The sequence below is a fragment of the Muntiacus reevesi genome, chromosome 7 (genome assembly GCF_963930625.1).
Source record: "Muntiacus reevesi chromosome 7, mMunRee1.1, whole genome shotgun sequence".
NCBI classification, from domain to species: Eukaryota; Metazoa; Chordata; class Mammalia; order Artiodactyla; family Cervidae; genus Muntiacus; species Muntiacus reevesi.
This window is the reverse complement of record NC_089255.1, coordinates 18453717-18472192: the sequence shown is the minus strand read 5'-3', so window position 1 is coordinate 18472192 and position 18476 is coordinate 18453717. Positions and strand designations below refer to the sequence as shown.

General features: G+C 36.5%; 1 protein-coding gene across 6 annotated transcripts in view; it reads left to right on the top strand.

The window, feature by feature from the left end:
* MYO9A (myosin IXA) overlaps positions 1 to 18476 on the top strand; it is a 244619-nt gene that overhangs the window by 168374 nt on the left and 57769 nt on the right. For 4 of the 6 annotated variants that reach the window (XM_065941681.1, XM_065941682.1, XM_065941678.1 and 1 more), the window contains 7 exons: positions 593 to 703; positions 1541 to 1663; positions 3592 to 3741; positions 4567 to 4886; positions 5460 to 7067; positions 11405 to 11504; positions 12021 to 12236. In XM_065941681.1, coding sequence (XP_065797753.1) covers positions 593 to 703; positions 1541 to 1663; positions 3592 to 3741; positions 4567 to 4886; positions 5460 to 7067; positions 11405 to 11504; positions 12021 to 12236 — 2628 coding nt within the window. The remainder of the gene's footprint in view (positions 1 to 592; positions 704 to 1540; positions 1664 to 3591; positions 3742 to 4566; positions 4887 to 5459; positions 7068 to 11404; positions 11505 to 12020; positions 12237 to 18476) is intronic. The other 2 variants (XM_065941680.1, XM_065941683.1) reach the window with 2 other exon arrangements.

The window sequence follows — 18476 nt, the reverse complement described above, 5'->3', positions numbered from 1 at the left end:
ATGTCTAAAAACACACCTAAGAGATAACCTAGGAGTGACTGGTGATGAGGGACTATAGGAATTTTTTATTTTCCAGGGTGCCTTACAGGATCATCAAAAGAAACTATTTAGGGAGATAACGGCTCTTAATCTTGTACTAGTCATAGAAGACTAATCTGTCAGCTCTCAAGTTAAGGCAACTGGAAGATTGTAGAGTAGGTGGTTTCTGAGTGAGATGGTGGGTAAAATCTTAACAAAAATATACTCTTAACTATGTTTAAGTAAGTTAATTTTGTTACAACTTTTATAGTGACTAAACTCTGTGGCCTGTGGGCAGCAACATTTCCTTTTGAGTTTTGAGGGTGCTTTTCTTCTGCAAGTAGTGAAGCCTGGAAGTTTGGTGTCTCTTTTTTTCCCTTTAGTCAGGCAGTCAGAACTTTTCTGAAGCTACCAGTTGTGGAGGTAAGATTGTCTCATTGCCTCTGCTATATCTTAACCAGACAACCTCCAGTCAGTTCCTAGATATTCAGAATTTAACTACACTTACAAAACAAACATAAATTTGGAGATCTGTTCTTCTGGGTTAACCCTGTTTCTGTTTGCTTTGTTTTAGTTACCATTAAGGTTCAGTGATGCCTTGGTGCTTAGACAGCTTCGGTACACTGGGATGCTGGAGACAGTTCGAATTCGCCAATCAGGATACAGTTGCAAATATTCTTTCCAGGTTATGCTTTTATAGTGATTAAATATATATGTACATCAAGTAAATTAGTCTTGTGTCTTGCTTATTTTTCATTTGGGACTCACTTGTTTATTTCTCTTAATTCTCCTCCCCATTCTATCTTTCATATACAGAATTGTTGAGGGATAGAGAATACTCATTTCCATCGACTGACAGCAATATCATTAAGTTTGTGTTGTAATAGATTCCACATCCTGGCCATTCTCATTTGATCTGAATGTTTGCTCATATAAGTTTACTCATAACATGGCAGTTCTTCACAGTGATTACTCCAGTAACTGAAATACTATAATCAGAGCAATCTAGTTTAAAAGAAAAGATCGCTTTTGATTTTCCCTAAAGTTTTCTCAGCAGAATTTTTTTTCATAGTATGCTGCCAGCAAGGCTTTCAGCTGTTTTCATGAGCTGCTGCTGCTATGGGTATACAAATTATTTTGAAGCTTTTCAGAAGCTGAGCACATCTTTACTGTTGAGGGAAAGCTTTATTTTCAGTTACAACCTGAGATAGCTGCCACCTTTCTTTATCAGATCCTTATTAACTAACTTTTTCTTTGATCTTTAGTATAGCTTTTTCAAAGGGAGAATTAGTTTCTATCCTTCTTTTCTTCCGCTTTGATAACAAAATATGTAGATATCACTACCCCCCATTTTACTAATTAATTAATCTTTTGTAATGTTTTAAATTAACTAGTCATTTCTTGGTTTCACCCTGTTTAAAATAATGAGACAGAAATCAATAAAAGGACAATTAACTTGTTTGAGATCTTGTTTACATATAATTCTCTTGTGATTTTACAATATTTTCTTTTCATTTTTCAGGATTTTGTGAGCCATTTCCATGTACTTCTTCCCCGAAATATTATTCCATCCAAATTTAACATTCAGGATTTCTTCAGGAAAATAAATCTTAATCCAGATAATTATCAAGTTGGAAAATCCATGGTAAATATAATGTATACAGCCCTTGTCCAGATTGAGTATGTTTTTGTAGGCAGCAGTGGAGATACAGACATAGAGAACAGACTTGTGGACACAGTGGGGAAGGAGAGAGTGGGACAAATTGAGAGAGTAGCATTGAACACATACATTATCATATTAATGTAAAATTAAAATATTAATATAGATCAAAATTACCAATTAATCTAAAATTAGACAGCCAGTAGAAGTTTGCTGTATGACACAGGGAGCTCAAATCTGGTGCTCTGTGACAACCTCGAGGGGTGCGATAGGGTGGAAGGTGGGAGGGAGGCTTAAGGAGGGGACGTATGTGTACCTATGGCTGATCTATGTTGATATATGGCTGAAACCAATGCAATATTGTAAAGCGATTACCCTCCAATTAAAAGTAAATAAATTAAAAAAAGAAAAAATAATTATCCAAAAAAATATTATTAAAGTGATACTTTATGTTCTTCTTTAAAAAAAAATAATGGCAGTCTTTGCCTACGAGAATGTTGATAAGAAAGATAATGGACAAGATATTGTAAGGAAATTAATTAGACCAAGATTTTTAGTTAATGAGATGGTCAGTATTAATCAAAGAGCTTATGACCAATGCTTTAGTGCCGCCTATAATTTTCACTGCTTAAAAAGCATCTCTTTCTAGGTATTCTGCTGTAATTTTCAACTCAGTTTACCCAAAATGATGTTAGCCAGATTCGCCTCTGTCTTTAACTAATCAACTGCTCTTTTTCTCTGTCACCTTTCTTGTAGTTTCTAGACTAGAAACCATAATCATATATGGCTTACCCTTCACTTTAACCTTTTTACAAAAAAGTTCTGTTTCCATTGTTTTTCCATACAAATGATTCTCACATTTCTGCCTTCCCCTATTGTTTCCCTATTCCTATTGTTTCCATTTTAGTTCTGTTTCTTAGCTCTCACACATTTCTCTTATAGTAAACAGATCCATCATCTGATATCAGTCTGTTATTCCGTGTAACTCACTCTGCCCTTAGTATCAAAATTATCGTCTTCATATACTTCTTTCTTTATGTCAGTTTCCTGGTCAGTAATAATCACCCAATAACCTCCTGATTAAACATCTTTCTCTTTTTCAAGAACCTCCATGTTGTGAATTCATACTCTCTTATTGTTCCATGGTCCCCGGTATGTACATTTATTCTTATTTCTAGCTCCTTGTTTTGCACAGGTAGGGTCCTCTGTCTCTTGCCCTTGATAGCTTACTGTTTCACTCTATGGGTTTCTGATACCTATCCATGCTTTTTAAAAATATTTTAAACTTTTGACAAAAATGGGAGATGGTGGACATGTTTCTTAGTTTGATCGTGATAATCATTTCACAGTTTATACATGCATCAAAACATCACATTGTACATCTTAAATATATACATTTTTAATATCTATCTGCTCTTAAAGTTGAGGTGCAAATCCTATTTCTAGAGGGACTGTGTCTAATTTATCTTTGTATCCCCCTAAATTCCTAAAGATTTATAATTGAATGAAAGAGTGAATAAACACACTGATGAAAATCTCTGGGCAGCAAAGAAGCCTTTGATGCATACTGGATTTTAAAAGATTGTTGTTGTTTATCACTATTACAATCATTGGCTCCTGACAGCAGTGAATTTCCCCAGGGAATAATTTATCACAGTCTCTGGCACTGGGATTTTTGTACCTATGCTCACCTTTCCAGTTTCCCTTCTATATTCTAATACCTCCTTTCCAATTTGAGAATGACTGCTTTGGCTAAATCATAGAAATATCAGAATTACTTGTACATGTCTGTTGCTGTACCCATTCTTCTCTAACAAAGCTTATCATGGGAATCATCACAGGAATGAAGATGCATTAAATAAATTTCTCGTCTCTTTTTAAGCTGTATTCTTCATCTTTTTCCCTTCTGGTAGGTGTTCCTAAAGGAGCAGGAACGACAACACCTACAGGATCTCCTTCACCAGGAGGTGCTCCGCAGAATCATATTGCTGCAGCGATGGTTCAGGGTCTTGCTGTGTAGGCAGCATTTCCTCCATCTGAGACAGGCATCTGTTGTCATCCAGGTGGGAAGTAAAGGATTCTTTGCATGAGATTGACCAGTGTATTTAGCCTGTGTTTTAGTAACTGGAAGTATTTTATTGTGAAGCATTTAAATAAGAATGTAAATTTCTTCAGAGATGTGATTATGTCCTTCTCATTTCTTAAATGTTCATAGTAACCAACAGATTTACCTGGCAATACAATAATAGACTATTAGTAAATATATTAATGTACAGTTGAAATTAAATTGAATTTATAGTTATAATGTCATGTGAGGTATAATTAGGAGCAAAGGAGTTATGTCCCTTAATTTCTGTTGACAAAGTATTTTTAGTTTTCTTGGTGATATTTGAGAATGATACATACATTGTTATAATTATTCAAATTCATATTTTACATTTATATTTTTATTTTCTCCCTCATTGATTTTTCCCTCATTGATATCTGTTTCCCATACAGCCTTCCAACTTTTCCAGCTTTCCAAATTTTTCTGTTTGTGCAAGAAAGTCTTTAATATCTCAATCTTTGAAATGTATACACATTGACCCATTAGTACTGGCAAATTGTAGGTGAGAATATAATGTAATTTATTAAAATTAATTTGTAGGGCATGAAGTCATCAAAAATTAAATTATTTTAAGTTGTATGATTGATTTCATCAAGGTTATATTATCTAAAATTGTTATTTTCACTAGGCATATCTGGAAAACATTTTTTTTTCTTTAACCACCCACAGTTTAGCTGTTTAGCTACTTAATCTCTAGTTATGACATAAAAGATTTCTTTTTTCTTTTTTCTGTGAAAATGTGTTACGTGATACCAGTTTTATTATTTTGTCTTCCCCACAGCAATTCTGGAGGAATTATGTACATCAGAAGCAAGCCAGAGATGCAGCTGTGCAGAAAGATGCTTTACTTATGGCAAGTGCAGCCACTCTCCTGCAGGCCTCCTGGCGTGCTCACTTACAGAGGCAGCGGTATTTGGAGCTGCGGACTGCCGCCATTGTCATCCAGCAGAGATGGAGGAAGCACTGTAGGCGGAGATACTTGGCCGCTGTCTGTATACAGGCAAGATGGAAAGGCTACAGGGAAAGTAAGAGGTATCAAGACCAAAGGAACAAAATTGTCCTTTTGCAGTCACTGTATAGAGGATTCAGAGCAAGACAAAGGTAATCTTCATTGCTATAATAATTAACTCCTCTTCTCTCAAGTACTTTGCTTATATGTCTGCTCTAACATTTGCCTAACTTGAATTAGAACTAGTTGTGTATAATTTGTCTTCTCTTCTAGACTTTGATCCCCCCAGAAGTTTTAAACCACATTGTGCGGTTTATAATATCGAATTAAATTGGTCTGTGGTTATAACTGCTAAGAATTAACTTTACATTGAGTTGAATCCTTAAAAATTGGCAACATTGTAACTGGTTTTACTTTCAGAAACTTCAATTTCATTTTTAAGGTTTATCTTAAAATAAGATGTTATTGAAATGAGAGCTTTGCTTCTGAGTTAACTTATGCTTTGATTAGAGTGCCCAGTTAGGAATAATATACTTAATAAAACATCATCTCACTTATAGAAACAGAATTCTGAAATATGCATCCATGTTAAAGAAATACTTAATATTATAAAAAAATGTTTTGAGACTTTTCACTTTTTAAAAATTCTGAATAAACTTATTCTCTCCATTGGTAACCAAGAAATATCTCTAACCTGTTTTTTTTTTTTTTATGTTTTGATATAGATTTAAATCTCTGAAAGAACAAAGAGTAAAAGAAGCAAAACTAGAACTTGAATTGGCAAGTATCAAGCCATATGGGACTCTGGAAATTCATGGTTCAGACCCTTCAAAATGGGAGGATTGTTCATTTGACAGCAGAGTAAAAGCCATTGAGGAATGTAAATCTGTGATAGAGAGTAATCGAATTAGTCATGAAAGCTCAATGGACTGCTTGAATGAGTCCCCAAACAAGCGACAGGAGAGAGCCAGAAGTCAAAGTGGTGTGGACTTGCAGGAAAATGTGATTGTAAGAGAGAGACCCAAGTCCTTGGAAGATCTCCACCAGAAAAAAGTGAGTCGGGCCAAAAGAGAAAGTCGGAGAATGAGAGAACTAGAGCAAGCTATATTTAGCTTAGAATTGCTGAAAGTCCGTTCTCTTGGTGGTGTGTCTCCTTCAGAAGAGCGTAGATGGTCTACGGAACTGATGCCTGAGGGCCTTCAGTCTTTACAGGGTACACCTGATAGTGAAAGCTCGCATGGAAGCTTGGAACTTCTGAGCTGTGAGGAGAGCCAGAAGAGCAAACCAGAGCCCCTAATTACAGATGAAAGAGACTTGCCATTTGTACCACCTGAGGTATCTTGCAGTCCAGATTTTGAGCCACAGGACTATTCTGTCAGTACCTCAAGTGAGACTAACTATACGTTGACTCAAAGGGGGAAACCCTCTGTCTCAGTGCATTTAAAGAATGGGGCTATGAAGGAAAAGCTGGTTTGCAGTTCTGAATCTATTACCTGTAAACCACAGCTGAGAGACCCCTTTGTTTCAAATAGTTTGCCTACATTTTTTTATATTCCCCATCAAGACCCACTGAAAACGAGCTCCCAACTAGACACAAGTGTCCAGAGAAGCAGACTATTAGAAAGTGAAGAAATGCTTCCATCTCTTACTTTGGATATCAGCAGGGAAGCCGGAAAGTACCACCTCCCAGGAGAAAATCAGGTTGTTGCTTCTTTGAATACAGATTCTTCAAATACTGTGCTTAAGAAGTTAGAAAAGTTGAACACTGAGAAGGAAGAAAGGCAAAAGCAACTGCAGCAACAGAATGAGAAAGAGATGATGAGACAGATTCGCCGACAAAAAGATATTTTAGAAAAGGAGCGTAAAGCCTTCAAGACAATTGAAAAGCCAAGAACTGGGGAGAGTTTTCTGGTACCATCTTTCCATCAGTCAAAGCAGAGAATAGAGAGACCATCCTCTCTTCTCATCCTGAAAACCCCAAATAAGGATGAAGAATCCAGTATGGTTGGGACTCCGTCAGTAACTATAAAAGATTCTGTTCTTGCCCCAAAAGACAGTCCCTCGACTCACTTGCCCTTGAAGGACCGACCTGTCACTCTGTTCTTCGAAAGAAAAGGAGGCCCAGGCCAATCTCATACTGTCAAGGAATTATCCAAGACAGACAGAGTGTCCACCCAACTGAATGTTGCCTGTAAACACTCGCATAGTCGCATTTCAAAGAGAGAACACCTGAGGCCGGCTCAGCCTTGTAGCCACAAATCTGATGACCCTTTCAGAGATGGAGCCACTAAGGCCATTTTTTTCATGCCAAAGGAAAATATGAGTAGTTCCCTGTAAGTGAAGAGTTTATTTTTATGTATAAATGAGAAACTTTTTGGAAATTTTCATTAAGCTGCCTTGGCCTACCTCAGTTATTTGTATGGGTGCTACTTGAATTAGCTAATTTCTGTGTGTAAAAAAATTTCCTGATTGTTGACTACACCAGCCACCTGAAAATTGGATATAATTATACCCTGGGAGTCTTTGGCTAAGCACAGGCAGCAGGGTTTTTAGTTCCCCCCCCAATAAGGGAGAAAGCATTTGTGGAGAGCCATAGAGTGGCTGGAAATGCAGTAGACATTCAACAAATGTGGGTTGCCCCACAGTTATTAGGTGTAGCAGTCCAGGCTTATTTGTATCAGGCTTTAAAATCAATGGGATTTGTGATAGCTGTTGGCCTATTTATGGTCTTCATTAAGATCTTTGTTCTTTTTTGAGGGGGGCGGATAAAAGCCACATAATATTTACTATCTTAACCATTTTAAAGTGTACAGTTCAGTAGCGTTAACCCTATGCACATTGTTGTGCAACAAATCTAGAACTTTATCTTGCAAAACAAATTCAGTTACCCTTGAAAGCAACTCTCCTTTTCTCTTTACCCCCAGCCCCCGGCAACCATCATTCTACCTTCTGTTTATAAGAATGTGACTACTTTATTTTATTTTTATTTTTGACTGCACTGCAACCAGGATTGAACCTAGGCCCTCAGCAGTGAAAGCTCAGAGTCCTGACCACTGGATAGCTGGAGAATTCCCCGTGACTACTTTAGATGCCTTGTATAAGTGGAAGTTCCTTATACTTTTAAGTTGTCTTAACAAGTGGTAGCTGTGAAAAAGCATTTAAGTGGTACATAAAACAAATTTGATAAAATTTAAAATATTTGTATTAAGCCTAGTTACACAGTGGATTCTTTCAGTTCTTGTGGAAGAATATCACTGTTTAAATGAAAGGAGAGCCATATCTTAGGGCTAAAAAAATTGTATCTCGTATTACCTGTGAAAATAACTTTCTCATCAAATCCTGAGCTTTTAAATCTTTCAGTCTTTAAAAAACTTGCATACAGATTTTATAGAAAACCTTTGTATATATGAGCAAGAGATCATTGATATTTTATTTTTCCACTAAGAATTTTTATATCATATTATAAAATGCATTTGGACTCCATGACAGCTTGAGAGCCTAGTCCTGCCCATTAACCTGTAGATTGTCCAGCAGTTCAAGACTGTAGCATATAAACCCATCAGAAAATGTTCAGTCAGTCAGTCAGTTCAGTCGCTCAGTCGTGTCTGACTCTTTGCGACCCCATGAATCGCAGCACACCAGGCCTCCCTGTTTATCACCAACTCCTGGAGTTTACTCAAACTCATGTCCATCAAGACAGTGATGCCATCCAGCCATCTCATCCTCTGTCGTCCCCTTCTCCTCCTTGCCCCAATCCCTCTCAGCATCAGGGTCTTTTCCAGTGAGTCAACTCTTCGCATGAGGTGGCCAAAGTACTGGAGTTTCAGCTTCAACATCAGTCCTTCCAATGAACACCCAGGACTGATCTCCTTTAGGATGAACTGGTTGGATCTCCTTGCTGTCCAAGGGACTCTCAAGAGTCTTCTCCAACACCATAGTTCAAAAGCATCAATTTTTCAGCATTCAGCTTTCTTCACAGTCCAACTCTCACATCCATACATGACCACTGGAAAAACCATAGCCTTGACTAGACGGACCTTTGTTGGCAAAATAATGTCTCTGCTTTTTAATATGCTATCTAGGTTGGTCATAACATATTATTTTCTGCCTTTCTGATTAAGTTTAGTTATGTGAGGGATGTGTGTGTGTGTATATAGTTGTTAGATCCATGAATCTGTTTTATAGAAGACTTCAGTTCAGTTCAGTCACTCAGTCGTGTCTGACTCTTTGTGACCCCATCAACTGCCACACGCCAGGCCTCCCTGTCCGTCACCAACTTCTGGAGTTTACTCCAACTCATGTCCATTGAGTCGGTGATGCCATCCAACCATCTTGTCCTCTGTCATCCCCTTCTCCTCCTGCCTTCAATCTTTCCCAGCATCAGGATCTTTTCCAATGAGTCAGTTCTTTGCATCAGGTGGCTAAAGTGTTGGAGTTTCAGCTTCAGCATCAGTCTTTCCAATGAATATTGAGGACTGATTTCCTTTAGGATGGACTGGTTGGATCTCCTTGCAGTCCAAGGGACTCTCAAGAGTCAAAAGCATCAATTCTTTGGCTCTCAGCTTGCTTTATGATCCAACTCTCACATCCATACATGACTACTGGAAAAACCATAGTCTTGACTAGATGGATCTTTGTTGGCAAAGTAATGTTTCTGCTTTTTAATATGCTGTCTAGATTGGTCGTAACTTTTCTTCCAAGGAGCTAGCGTCTTTTAATTTAATGGCTGCAATCACCATCAGCAGTGATTTTGGAGCCCCCAGAAATAAAGTCTGTCACTTTCCACTATTTCCCCATCTGTTTGCCATGAAGTAATGGGACTAGATGCCATGGTCTTTGTTTTCTGAATGTTGAGTTTTAAGCCAACTTTTTCACTCTCCTCTTTCACTTTCATCAAGAGGCTCTTTAGTTCTTCTTTGCTTTCTGCCATAAAGGTGGTGTCATCTGCATATCTGAGGTTATTGATATTTTTCCCGGCAATCTTGATTCCAGCTTGTGCTTCATCCAGCCCAGCGTTTCTCATGATGTACTCTGCATATAAGTTAAATAAGCAGGGTGACAATATACAACCTCGATGTACTCCTTTCCCGATTTGGAACCAGTCTGTTGTTCCATGTCCAGTTCTAACTGTTGCTTCCTTATCTGCATACAGATTTCTCAAGAGGCAGATTTCAAAAACATTAATCATCCTTGTGAATTACTCCTTTTATCATTTTGCCAAGATATAGTCTTAACAGCTCCTTTTTTACTTTACCTTATTAACAACTATTTATCTTCAAAATGATATGTATTAGATTGTTTGCATGAAAGCTTAAGGAAAATCCATACTTCACATCTTCTCTTATTCTGTAAGTAATACTAGAAACATTAGCATTTTATAGAATTGTAAATGTTAGTGTTTCTAAGTTATCTATTCAGTTACCACATATTACAGATGAGGTCACTGGTGCCCGTGGAGTTGAAATACCTGGATAAGGTCACATAGTTGGAAATAGCTGAGCCCAGAATTTGAGTTTCCTGATTAGAAATCAGCATTGGGTATCCTGATTAGGAAGTAACATTAGATTAGCATTCTTTTTATGCCATAGGGTGGTAAGTGCATTGTAGTTTTCATCTGGTTAGTAAGGGAGAACAAAAAAGAAATTATGGAGAAGCTTAGAGAAAATGCTGTGAATTTAAAAGTTAACCGGAGTAGCCAGGTACTATCAAAGGTCCTGTTAATTGTCCCTCTTTTGGAGAACAAATCAGATAAATGACTCAGCTGTGGCAAGAGAGATTTGAATAATCGAAAGGGAATCTTTTAGGACAACCTAGGATTGCTGGACTTGATTTTATACTGGTCAGAAAGTGAGATCTCTAAGAAGATTTTAGCTGTAAGAAAGGTGTGTTTAGGGATTATTGGACAAGATAACATAGGCTTTCCTGGAAGATTTTGAATGCAAGGGCAGTTAGTCTGCCAAAGGATATTATAAGTTAATGTCTACCTTAAACTCAGCAGTATGCTAGAAGGTAAAATATGATTTTCAGTGAGTTTACAGTCTTGCTAAGAAGAGATGAGCAATATGTTCCTGATAAATTTAAAGATTCATGGTCCTGAGTTAGTATAGATAATTGGGTTCTTAAAAGTATAGGAAAAGTATAGGTTCTCTTCAGATTTTCATCAGACACAAACATTCATTTCTGCAGAGAATTTAATGATAAAGCAATCATGTCATGTGGTTATTCAAGCAAAAATTAAATTCTCATAAACTAACACTATACTGTCTTTATGGTTTGGAGCATAGTTCTTTTAGTTTGATAACAGTTTCTTACTCTGTCAGTGTTGATTTTATTCTGTACAGCCTCAAGTTTTAAAATTAAGCCAACAGATAAAAGTTGCAGAGAGATTTCAGAAAGAAAATTTGTCAATAGAACCATCTCCCTGTAAAGCAAAGTGATGAGATCCTCATCACTCGGTAGCTACTTATCAGGTGTTTTAAATGATGAGCATATAAAGACCCCTTCCAAGACTAATTCTTAAGATTTGTGGACTTGGTATTTTCCCTTTCTCACCATCAAATCCATTTCTTTGACTTGGCCTGTTAGACTATATTTCATGCTATCCTTTTAAGACTGCTGCCATGAGTTATCTGCTAGGAATTGAAATGTAATCCTGTTGTTTCATCCGAAGTGTCACCATGGAAGCCTTGAACAGTGGAAATCCTCAACTCCAGAAACAAGATGAACCAACTTGGAAACCTGTAAAGTTAACTGGGCCGGGCCAAGGAGAGGTAAGTGTTGAATTTTGTTTTATTTATCTTGCATGCAAAATAGGTGCACACTGTTTTGGAAATTACTGTTCTTGTAGTTAGAACACTTCATTTACTCATTTACTCCCAAGTGTTTATAGAAAAAGAAGCCATGAGTTAAGTCTGTTATACTCAGAGAGGAATACTTCAGGCAGGGAAGAATGCCTACAAATCCAGATTATATTTACAAAACAGGAATTCTAAAAAAAAAGAAGGCAATTTATGCAGGTGACTTTGGTGACGTATTATGGCAGTGAAAAATGACTTCCTTGGCTATGGAGAAGAACAGTGTGGATTTAGCTTCCATTCTTATTCTTTGTCCAGAGTAATGAATATGGATTGCTTTTGGTTATGGCTATCACTTCTAGTGGAAAAGGCATGGGGCGGGAGGGGATGTTTCAAGAAATTCATGAGCTCTCTGATGTCTTTCATTGGCATCATCTCCCAAAAAACCAAAACAAAACATTGTTGTGTTATTTGTTTTATCATTTGGTCAAGCAGGTTGCCAGACCGGCCCATAAAAAGAAAGCTCGAATGGCGCGGACGCGCTCCGATTTCTTGACTAGAGGTACTTTTGCCGATGGGGAGGGGGATACAGAGGAAGATGATTACGATGACATTATTGAGCCCCTTCTCTCCCCTGACCAAGCTTCTCACTCTGAGCTAGGGCCTGCACCCAGCCTGGGTCAGGCCTCTCACAGTGACTCCGAAATGGTAATTTTATAGCAGTATAAGAAAAATAGGCAACAAGCAAATCTGATGGAAATAGTCTTTGCTAATCTAAAGCTAACCTTCACAGCTTCTTCTCCATATATAATGGTTTGTACATGGGAAACCTCGGTGAACACAGCAACTAAAGCTAAACCTTAATTTAACAGGGCTTGGATTAAGGGCACTTTAGCGCAGTATGTGTCACTTAAATCATAAGTTAGGCAAAAAATATTAAAATTACTTAGCACTAATGTAGAAGTTTTCTGTGTTCTATCTTTAAAGTTTCCAGAACAGGAGCCTCAAACTTTTTTTGTAAAGGGCCAGATATTATATATTTCAGACTCAATGGGTCATACAGTCTCTGTTGGAACTAGTTAATTCTGCTATTGTTGAGTGGAAACCGCCGTAGGCAGTAAGTGAACATAGGTGCATGGCTGTGTTCCAATAAAACTATTTACAAAAACAGGCAATGAGCTTTATTTGACCTGCTAGCTGTAGTGTCCTGATCTCTCTGTGGTCTAGTGACTAGAGTATATGTTAAATAATCCAATAGCTTTTAACTGAAATAGTATTCTCTCATTTTCTCTCTCTCTTTTTTTTTTTCATTTAAACCTGCTTCCCCTCTGCATTTTTTTAGTAATAAAAAATAAACATGAATTTTTAAAAAATTTAATGAGAAATGCTAAAAATATCTGCCTGAACCAACCCAGCCAACTAAAAGGCTGTAGATAATGTGAATTTGTATTAATCACAAATTATAATATTAACATTATATTTAAAGCTGCATAAATAAAATAGCTTTATTATCATATCTCAGCCCAAATTAGGTACACATAATTTGATAAGTTTGAGTATATTTATGGATATAAAGTGTTTGCTTTTGGAATTGGCCTGGAAAATACAATAGGAGTATCCTGTATGCCTATTATGTACTAAATGTTATCACTGAGGAGGTAGAGTGATAGGCATTTTATTTCCATGCATATCCTTAATTAAGTTTAGTCTCTAATGTTCTTTTGTAGTATCTGTTCATTATGGGAGGAACATTTTAGGATGGTCTTCTGTTGACACATTAAATATTTTCTCTTTGAATGGTTTTTAAGCTGTTTCGGGGGCTTCTCTGGTGGCTCAGATGGTAAAGAATCTGCCTGCGGTGTGGGAGACACAGGTTTGTTCCCTGGGGCAGGAAGATCCCCTGGAGAAAAGAATGTCTACCCACTCCAGTATTCTTGCCTGTAGAGTTCTATGGACAGAGGAGCCTGGCTGGATCATGGGGTCGCAAAGAGTCAGACACAACTGAACGACTAACACTTTCACTTCTTTTTTTCGAAAAAACTTTCAGACTGTGCTGAAGACCTAGTTAGTTAAAGTTATCGTTATGTTCCAGAATAATCTCATTGTCTTTATCTCTTGTTGGAGATAGACCCAGTTTTTAAATGATAATATGAATATTCTAAGGAAGAAAAAATAAAATCACCAATAAAAATACAAAAATGCACAGCCAGTTATCTAATTAGACTAATGAATCATTACCCTGAACCAAATGGTAAAAGTTGCTCAACCTGTATGTTCATTAATATATCTAGTTAGAATCAAAGGTTTCTCTTCAGTGTAGGACTAAATTTCTCCACTTTGGAGATGGCCCTATTTTTGAGTTATAATTATTGAAATGTATTCTGTCATATGCTTAGTTGGTTGAAGATGAAATTATGTAATGGAGCAAACTAATTTTAATGAAAAAACTGCTATATATTTCTAGTATAAATAGGGAACATACTTAAATTATTCTCCAGTTTTTATTTGTCAAAGAATTTAGCATTTGTAATTGCTGTTTTGTTCCTGAGAGTTTCCTGTGATACAAACCTTAGTCCTTTTGGTGGTAGAATTCTTTCTGAGAACTCTTCTTGAGATGAGCCAAGAAGCTGGGCTTTCCGCTTGGAGCATTCAGTCCCTGGAAGGGTTCCATCTGGCAGTCTGCCTGTGATTCCGTTCACCTGCTTGACGATCACTGCATGCCAGTAGTTGTAGAGCGCCCTCCTGCACAGTGTACCAGTCACCTCTCCAGCTTTCTCCCTGTCCTGTGTTTCATCACTAGCTGTTTTAGGAGTAGGTTGTGGTGTTTCTTTCTGGTGGACACTTGCATGAAGAAGCTTTGCTTTCTCTAGACTATGCTGACAGATACTTATTGGGATTGGGGGTGGGAAGGGTAGGGACAGTTTTAAAGTGTGTTTCTGTTTATCTGAAAATATGTCATGTTCTAATGTTATCTGATATTGTGAAAATGAAGACTCATTATTTCTAACTGAAATCTACTGAATTATCAAAATCTGAATATCTTCAGGGTTGTAAATGGTCTTGATCTTCTGGGCACATGATTTTTTTAAAAGCTGGATAGTTTGTTTTTTTTTTTCTGGACAAAGTGACTTAGTGACTCTGACATTTGCTGAGGAGTGTGTCATTCCTCAAGGAGGCCATCAGCTGACCTTTCCGTGGGTGAGATCACTGATCCTAATGAGATAAAAACAGTTAGATATGCATGCCCTCAAGGGGATTTGATAAGCATCACCTCTGGAGTTGACAAATGGGTAATTAGTTGTTGCCTGCAGTGAAGAAGTGGAAGTGAGAGTAGTGGTTTCTGTCTATGTGACATTGGTTTTGTTTTGTTTTTCTCTGCTTTTAACTCTGCCGTTTGAATAACTGTTTAGGCTCTGTATGCTGCTTTCACTGGGTTTTTATACACACCATGGTGGCTCAGAGGTTAAAGCGCCTGCCTGCAATGCGGGAGACCTGGGTTTGATCCCTGGGTTGGGAAGATTCCCTGGAGAAGGAAATGGCAACCCACTCCAGTATTCTTGCCTGGAGAATCCCATAGACAGAGGAGCCTGGTGGGCTACAGTCCATGGGGTTGCAAAGAGTCAGAATGACTGAGCAACTTCACTTCACTTTTCACTTTATGTTGGTTTTTACCCAAGAACAACAACATATTCTGCTAAGCAACATTTTAAAGATAGCTTTCATATAGCTTTTTATTTAGTCTCTGAATCGTATGGATGGTGAGTTAATAAAATCATTTCTACCCCTTATTTGTAGAATTGATAGAGGTAACAGAGTTTTCTCGTATAGTTTCTTCTGCCATTCCTTACACTTAAAGCAGTCATCTCCATGGGTCTGACTCCCAAACAGTTCTCCAGAATTTGTTGTCTTTATCGCCTGTATGATAAAACTGAGTTTTTCATTTTCCCCCAGAATTACTGTACTTCTTACCTTCCTATTTCTGTTTGTATTTCTCTGAGATACTCTTCCCTCCTTATCTGTGTTGAATTTTCCTTCTCTTTACTCCACAGAAAACTGCCAGAAAAAAAACCATTGATCAAGCACGGCTAAGTCTGTTAGCTTATTTTACAGTAAGGGGAAAGCTACCTCGATTAGGTCTTAGTAATTTTTAAGAAAGGGAAGTCAGGAAAGGATATTTATAATATTTTAGGACCTAGGCTAGTGATTTTGAGATGAGTATTGCAAGTTGGAAAACTGGTGAATTGAACAGTTTATGGCATAGAAAGTTTAGATTGGTGGCCCCAGGACAGCAGCTTATTGCATACACTTAGTATTTACTTATTTTTTAACATACTGTTTTCTATTTTATATTGTTTAATTTCTTCAAGCCTGTTAGGGCTCTCTGGTTTTCAGTTTTGTTATTCAGATTTTCATTAATTTTTCTTTACCCCCTTTGACTGTACCTCTCAGCTTGCAGGATCTCAGTTCCCTGAATAGACCCTGAACCCCTGGCCATGGAGTGAGATCCTAACCACTAGGCCACAAGGGAACTCCCTACACTTAGTATTTATATGTGTATTTTATTCCCCACCAAAAGTCAGAGGACAGAATTGCCACTTTCTGCTGTTTGATTTGGTAGAATTTTCCTATGAAACTATCTGGGATTGGTACTTTTTTGGTAGCATAAGTTCCTCTATTTCTTCTAGAAGAATTAGCCTTTAAAGCTTTCTGTCTAATGAGGTCAATTTTGGCAACTAGTTTTTTCCATTTCATTGTTCAGATTTACTTGCATAGAGGTCTATAAAGTAGTCTCATGATTTAAAAAAATTCTGTTTCAGTGGTTATTTCCCTTTTGTCAGTTCTTATTTCATAGATTTTTTTTTTCTTTACCTAGTTGTTTGTCTATTTTGTTAATTTTTCCCAGGGTAACAGGATCTGGTTTTATTTATCATGTTTCCTTTTTTTTCATTCTCCACTGATTTCTGTTTTTACCTTATGTTTGTTATTTATTATATTTTCTTTTGGTTTACTGTCTTATTTTTCTAGTCTTTGACTGAGTAACTTTTCATTTATTTTTATTGATACAGGTTTTTAAGGCTATGAATTCTCCTTCTGATCACACTTCAGATGTATCTCATTTATTTTAATGTGTAAAGGCTTGATTATTTTAAAGATAATCTGTAATTTTAGTTTATATTTCTTTTTTTTACCTGAAACTTGTTTAATAAAAATTTTTTTAGTTTTCAGATGAAGAGCCTTTTTGTTTTTAAATCTTTGTTAGTTTCTAGTTTTATTGTATTCTGATGAAAGACTGTTTATAATGCTAATGTTTGATCAAATTTATTGGTATTTTCTTTGTTGCTTAGAATATGATCAGTTTTTATGAATGTTCCATGTGCATTTTTTAAATTGAAATATATATGATTGCAATATTATGTTACTTTCAGATATACTATGTAATAATTTGGCACTTGCCTACATTTTGAAATGAACACCATCATAATTTTAGAGTCATCAGTCCCCATACAAGGTTATTATAGTATTGCTGACCATATTCCTTGTGCTCCATACACATACCCATGACTTGTTTATTTTTGAACTGGATGTTTGTATCTCCTATCTCAAAACCCACACCTCTTCTGCCCTCCCCTCCTTCCCCCTACTCCCTTCTGGCAACCACCCATGTGTTCTTTGTATGTATGAGTCCTTTTTCATTTTGTTTTTGTTTTTTAGAATCCACATGTGAGAACATACACTTTTTGTCTTTGTCTTTGGCTGATTTCACTTAGTAGAATTCCCTCTAGATCCATACACGTTGTCTCAAATGACAAGAATTAATTTTTATGGCTTAGTAATATTCCACACACATATGTGTATTTATATATATACCACATCTTTTTTATCCAGTCATCTACTGGTGGGCACTTTGCTACTTCTATAACTTGGTTATCATAAATAATGCTGCAATGGACATTGGGGTACATATATCTTATATTAGTGTTTTTTTCCCTTTGGATAAATATCCAGAAGTAGAATTTCTGGATCGTATTCTAATTCCACTTTTAATTTTCTGAGGACCTTCCATACTGTTTTCCATGGTGGCCATACCAGTTTACATTCCCACTAATAGTGAACGAAGGTTTTCTTCTATCCATATCCTTGCCAGCACTTGTTACTTGTTGAAAGTGTGTTTGATAAGGTGTGTTCTCTATTCAGAGTGTAAAATTTCAGTATACATGCATAATCTCTACCTTACTGATAATGTTATTTGTTTTTTATATCATTATTTCTTATGTCTTATATCAGATGGATGTTAGTGTCATTCTTGTTACTCATTGTGAATTGTACCTTTTAGTATTAAAAATTGTCCTTTGTCAGCTTCCATGTTTTTTTGCTTGAATTTTACATTAGTAATATCACAGCTTCCGTTTTCTTATTATTTCCATCTGCCTAGAATACTGTTGTTCATCCTTTTAACTTTAGCTTGTCTGGATCCTTTTGTTTAGAGGTGTGTTTTTTATACAATATAGTTGGGCCCTGCTTTGTGAGTCAAATTAAAAAATCTTTCCCTTAGTAGGTGAGTTAAATCTATTCATGTTTATTGATGAAAGTCAGATTAATTCTCAACTTGCAATTTCGTTATTATCATGGTAAATTTTCTGTCTTTGTTTTTTTTTTTTTCCTCTTTTATTTTTTTAAATTTCTTTTGATGTTTAGCAAACATTGTGTTCTTGTTCTGTTGATTGTTTACTTTTATATGTAACTTTTTAAAAAATGCCTTTAATATTTTTTTAATTTAATCAATAATACTCTAATTAGTCATTTTTGAATGAGTAATATTCTTACCTATTGTGGCACAACTATTGGTGAATTATTCTAGTCTCTATTCCCTTCTACTCCTTTCTACTTTGTCAGAATATGTAATTTTGTATACAGTTCTTTCACCATAGTCCCCACCATTGTTTTTGT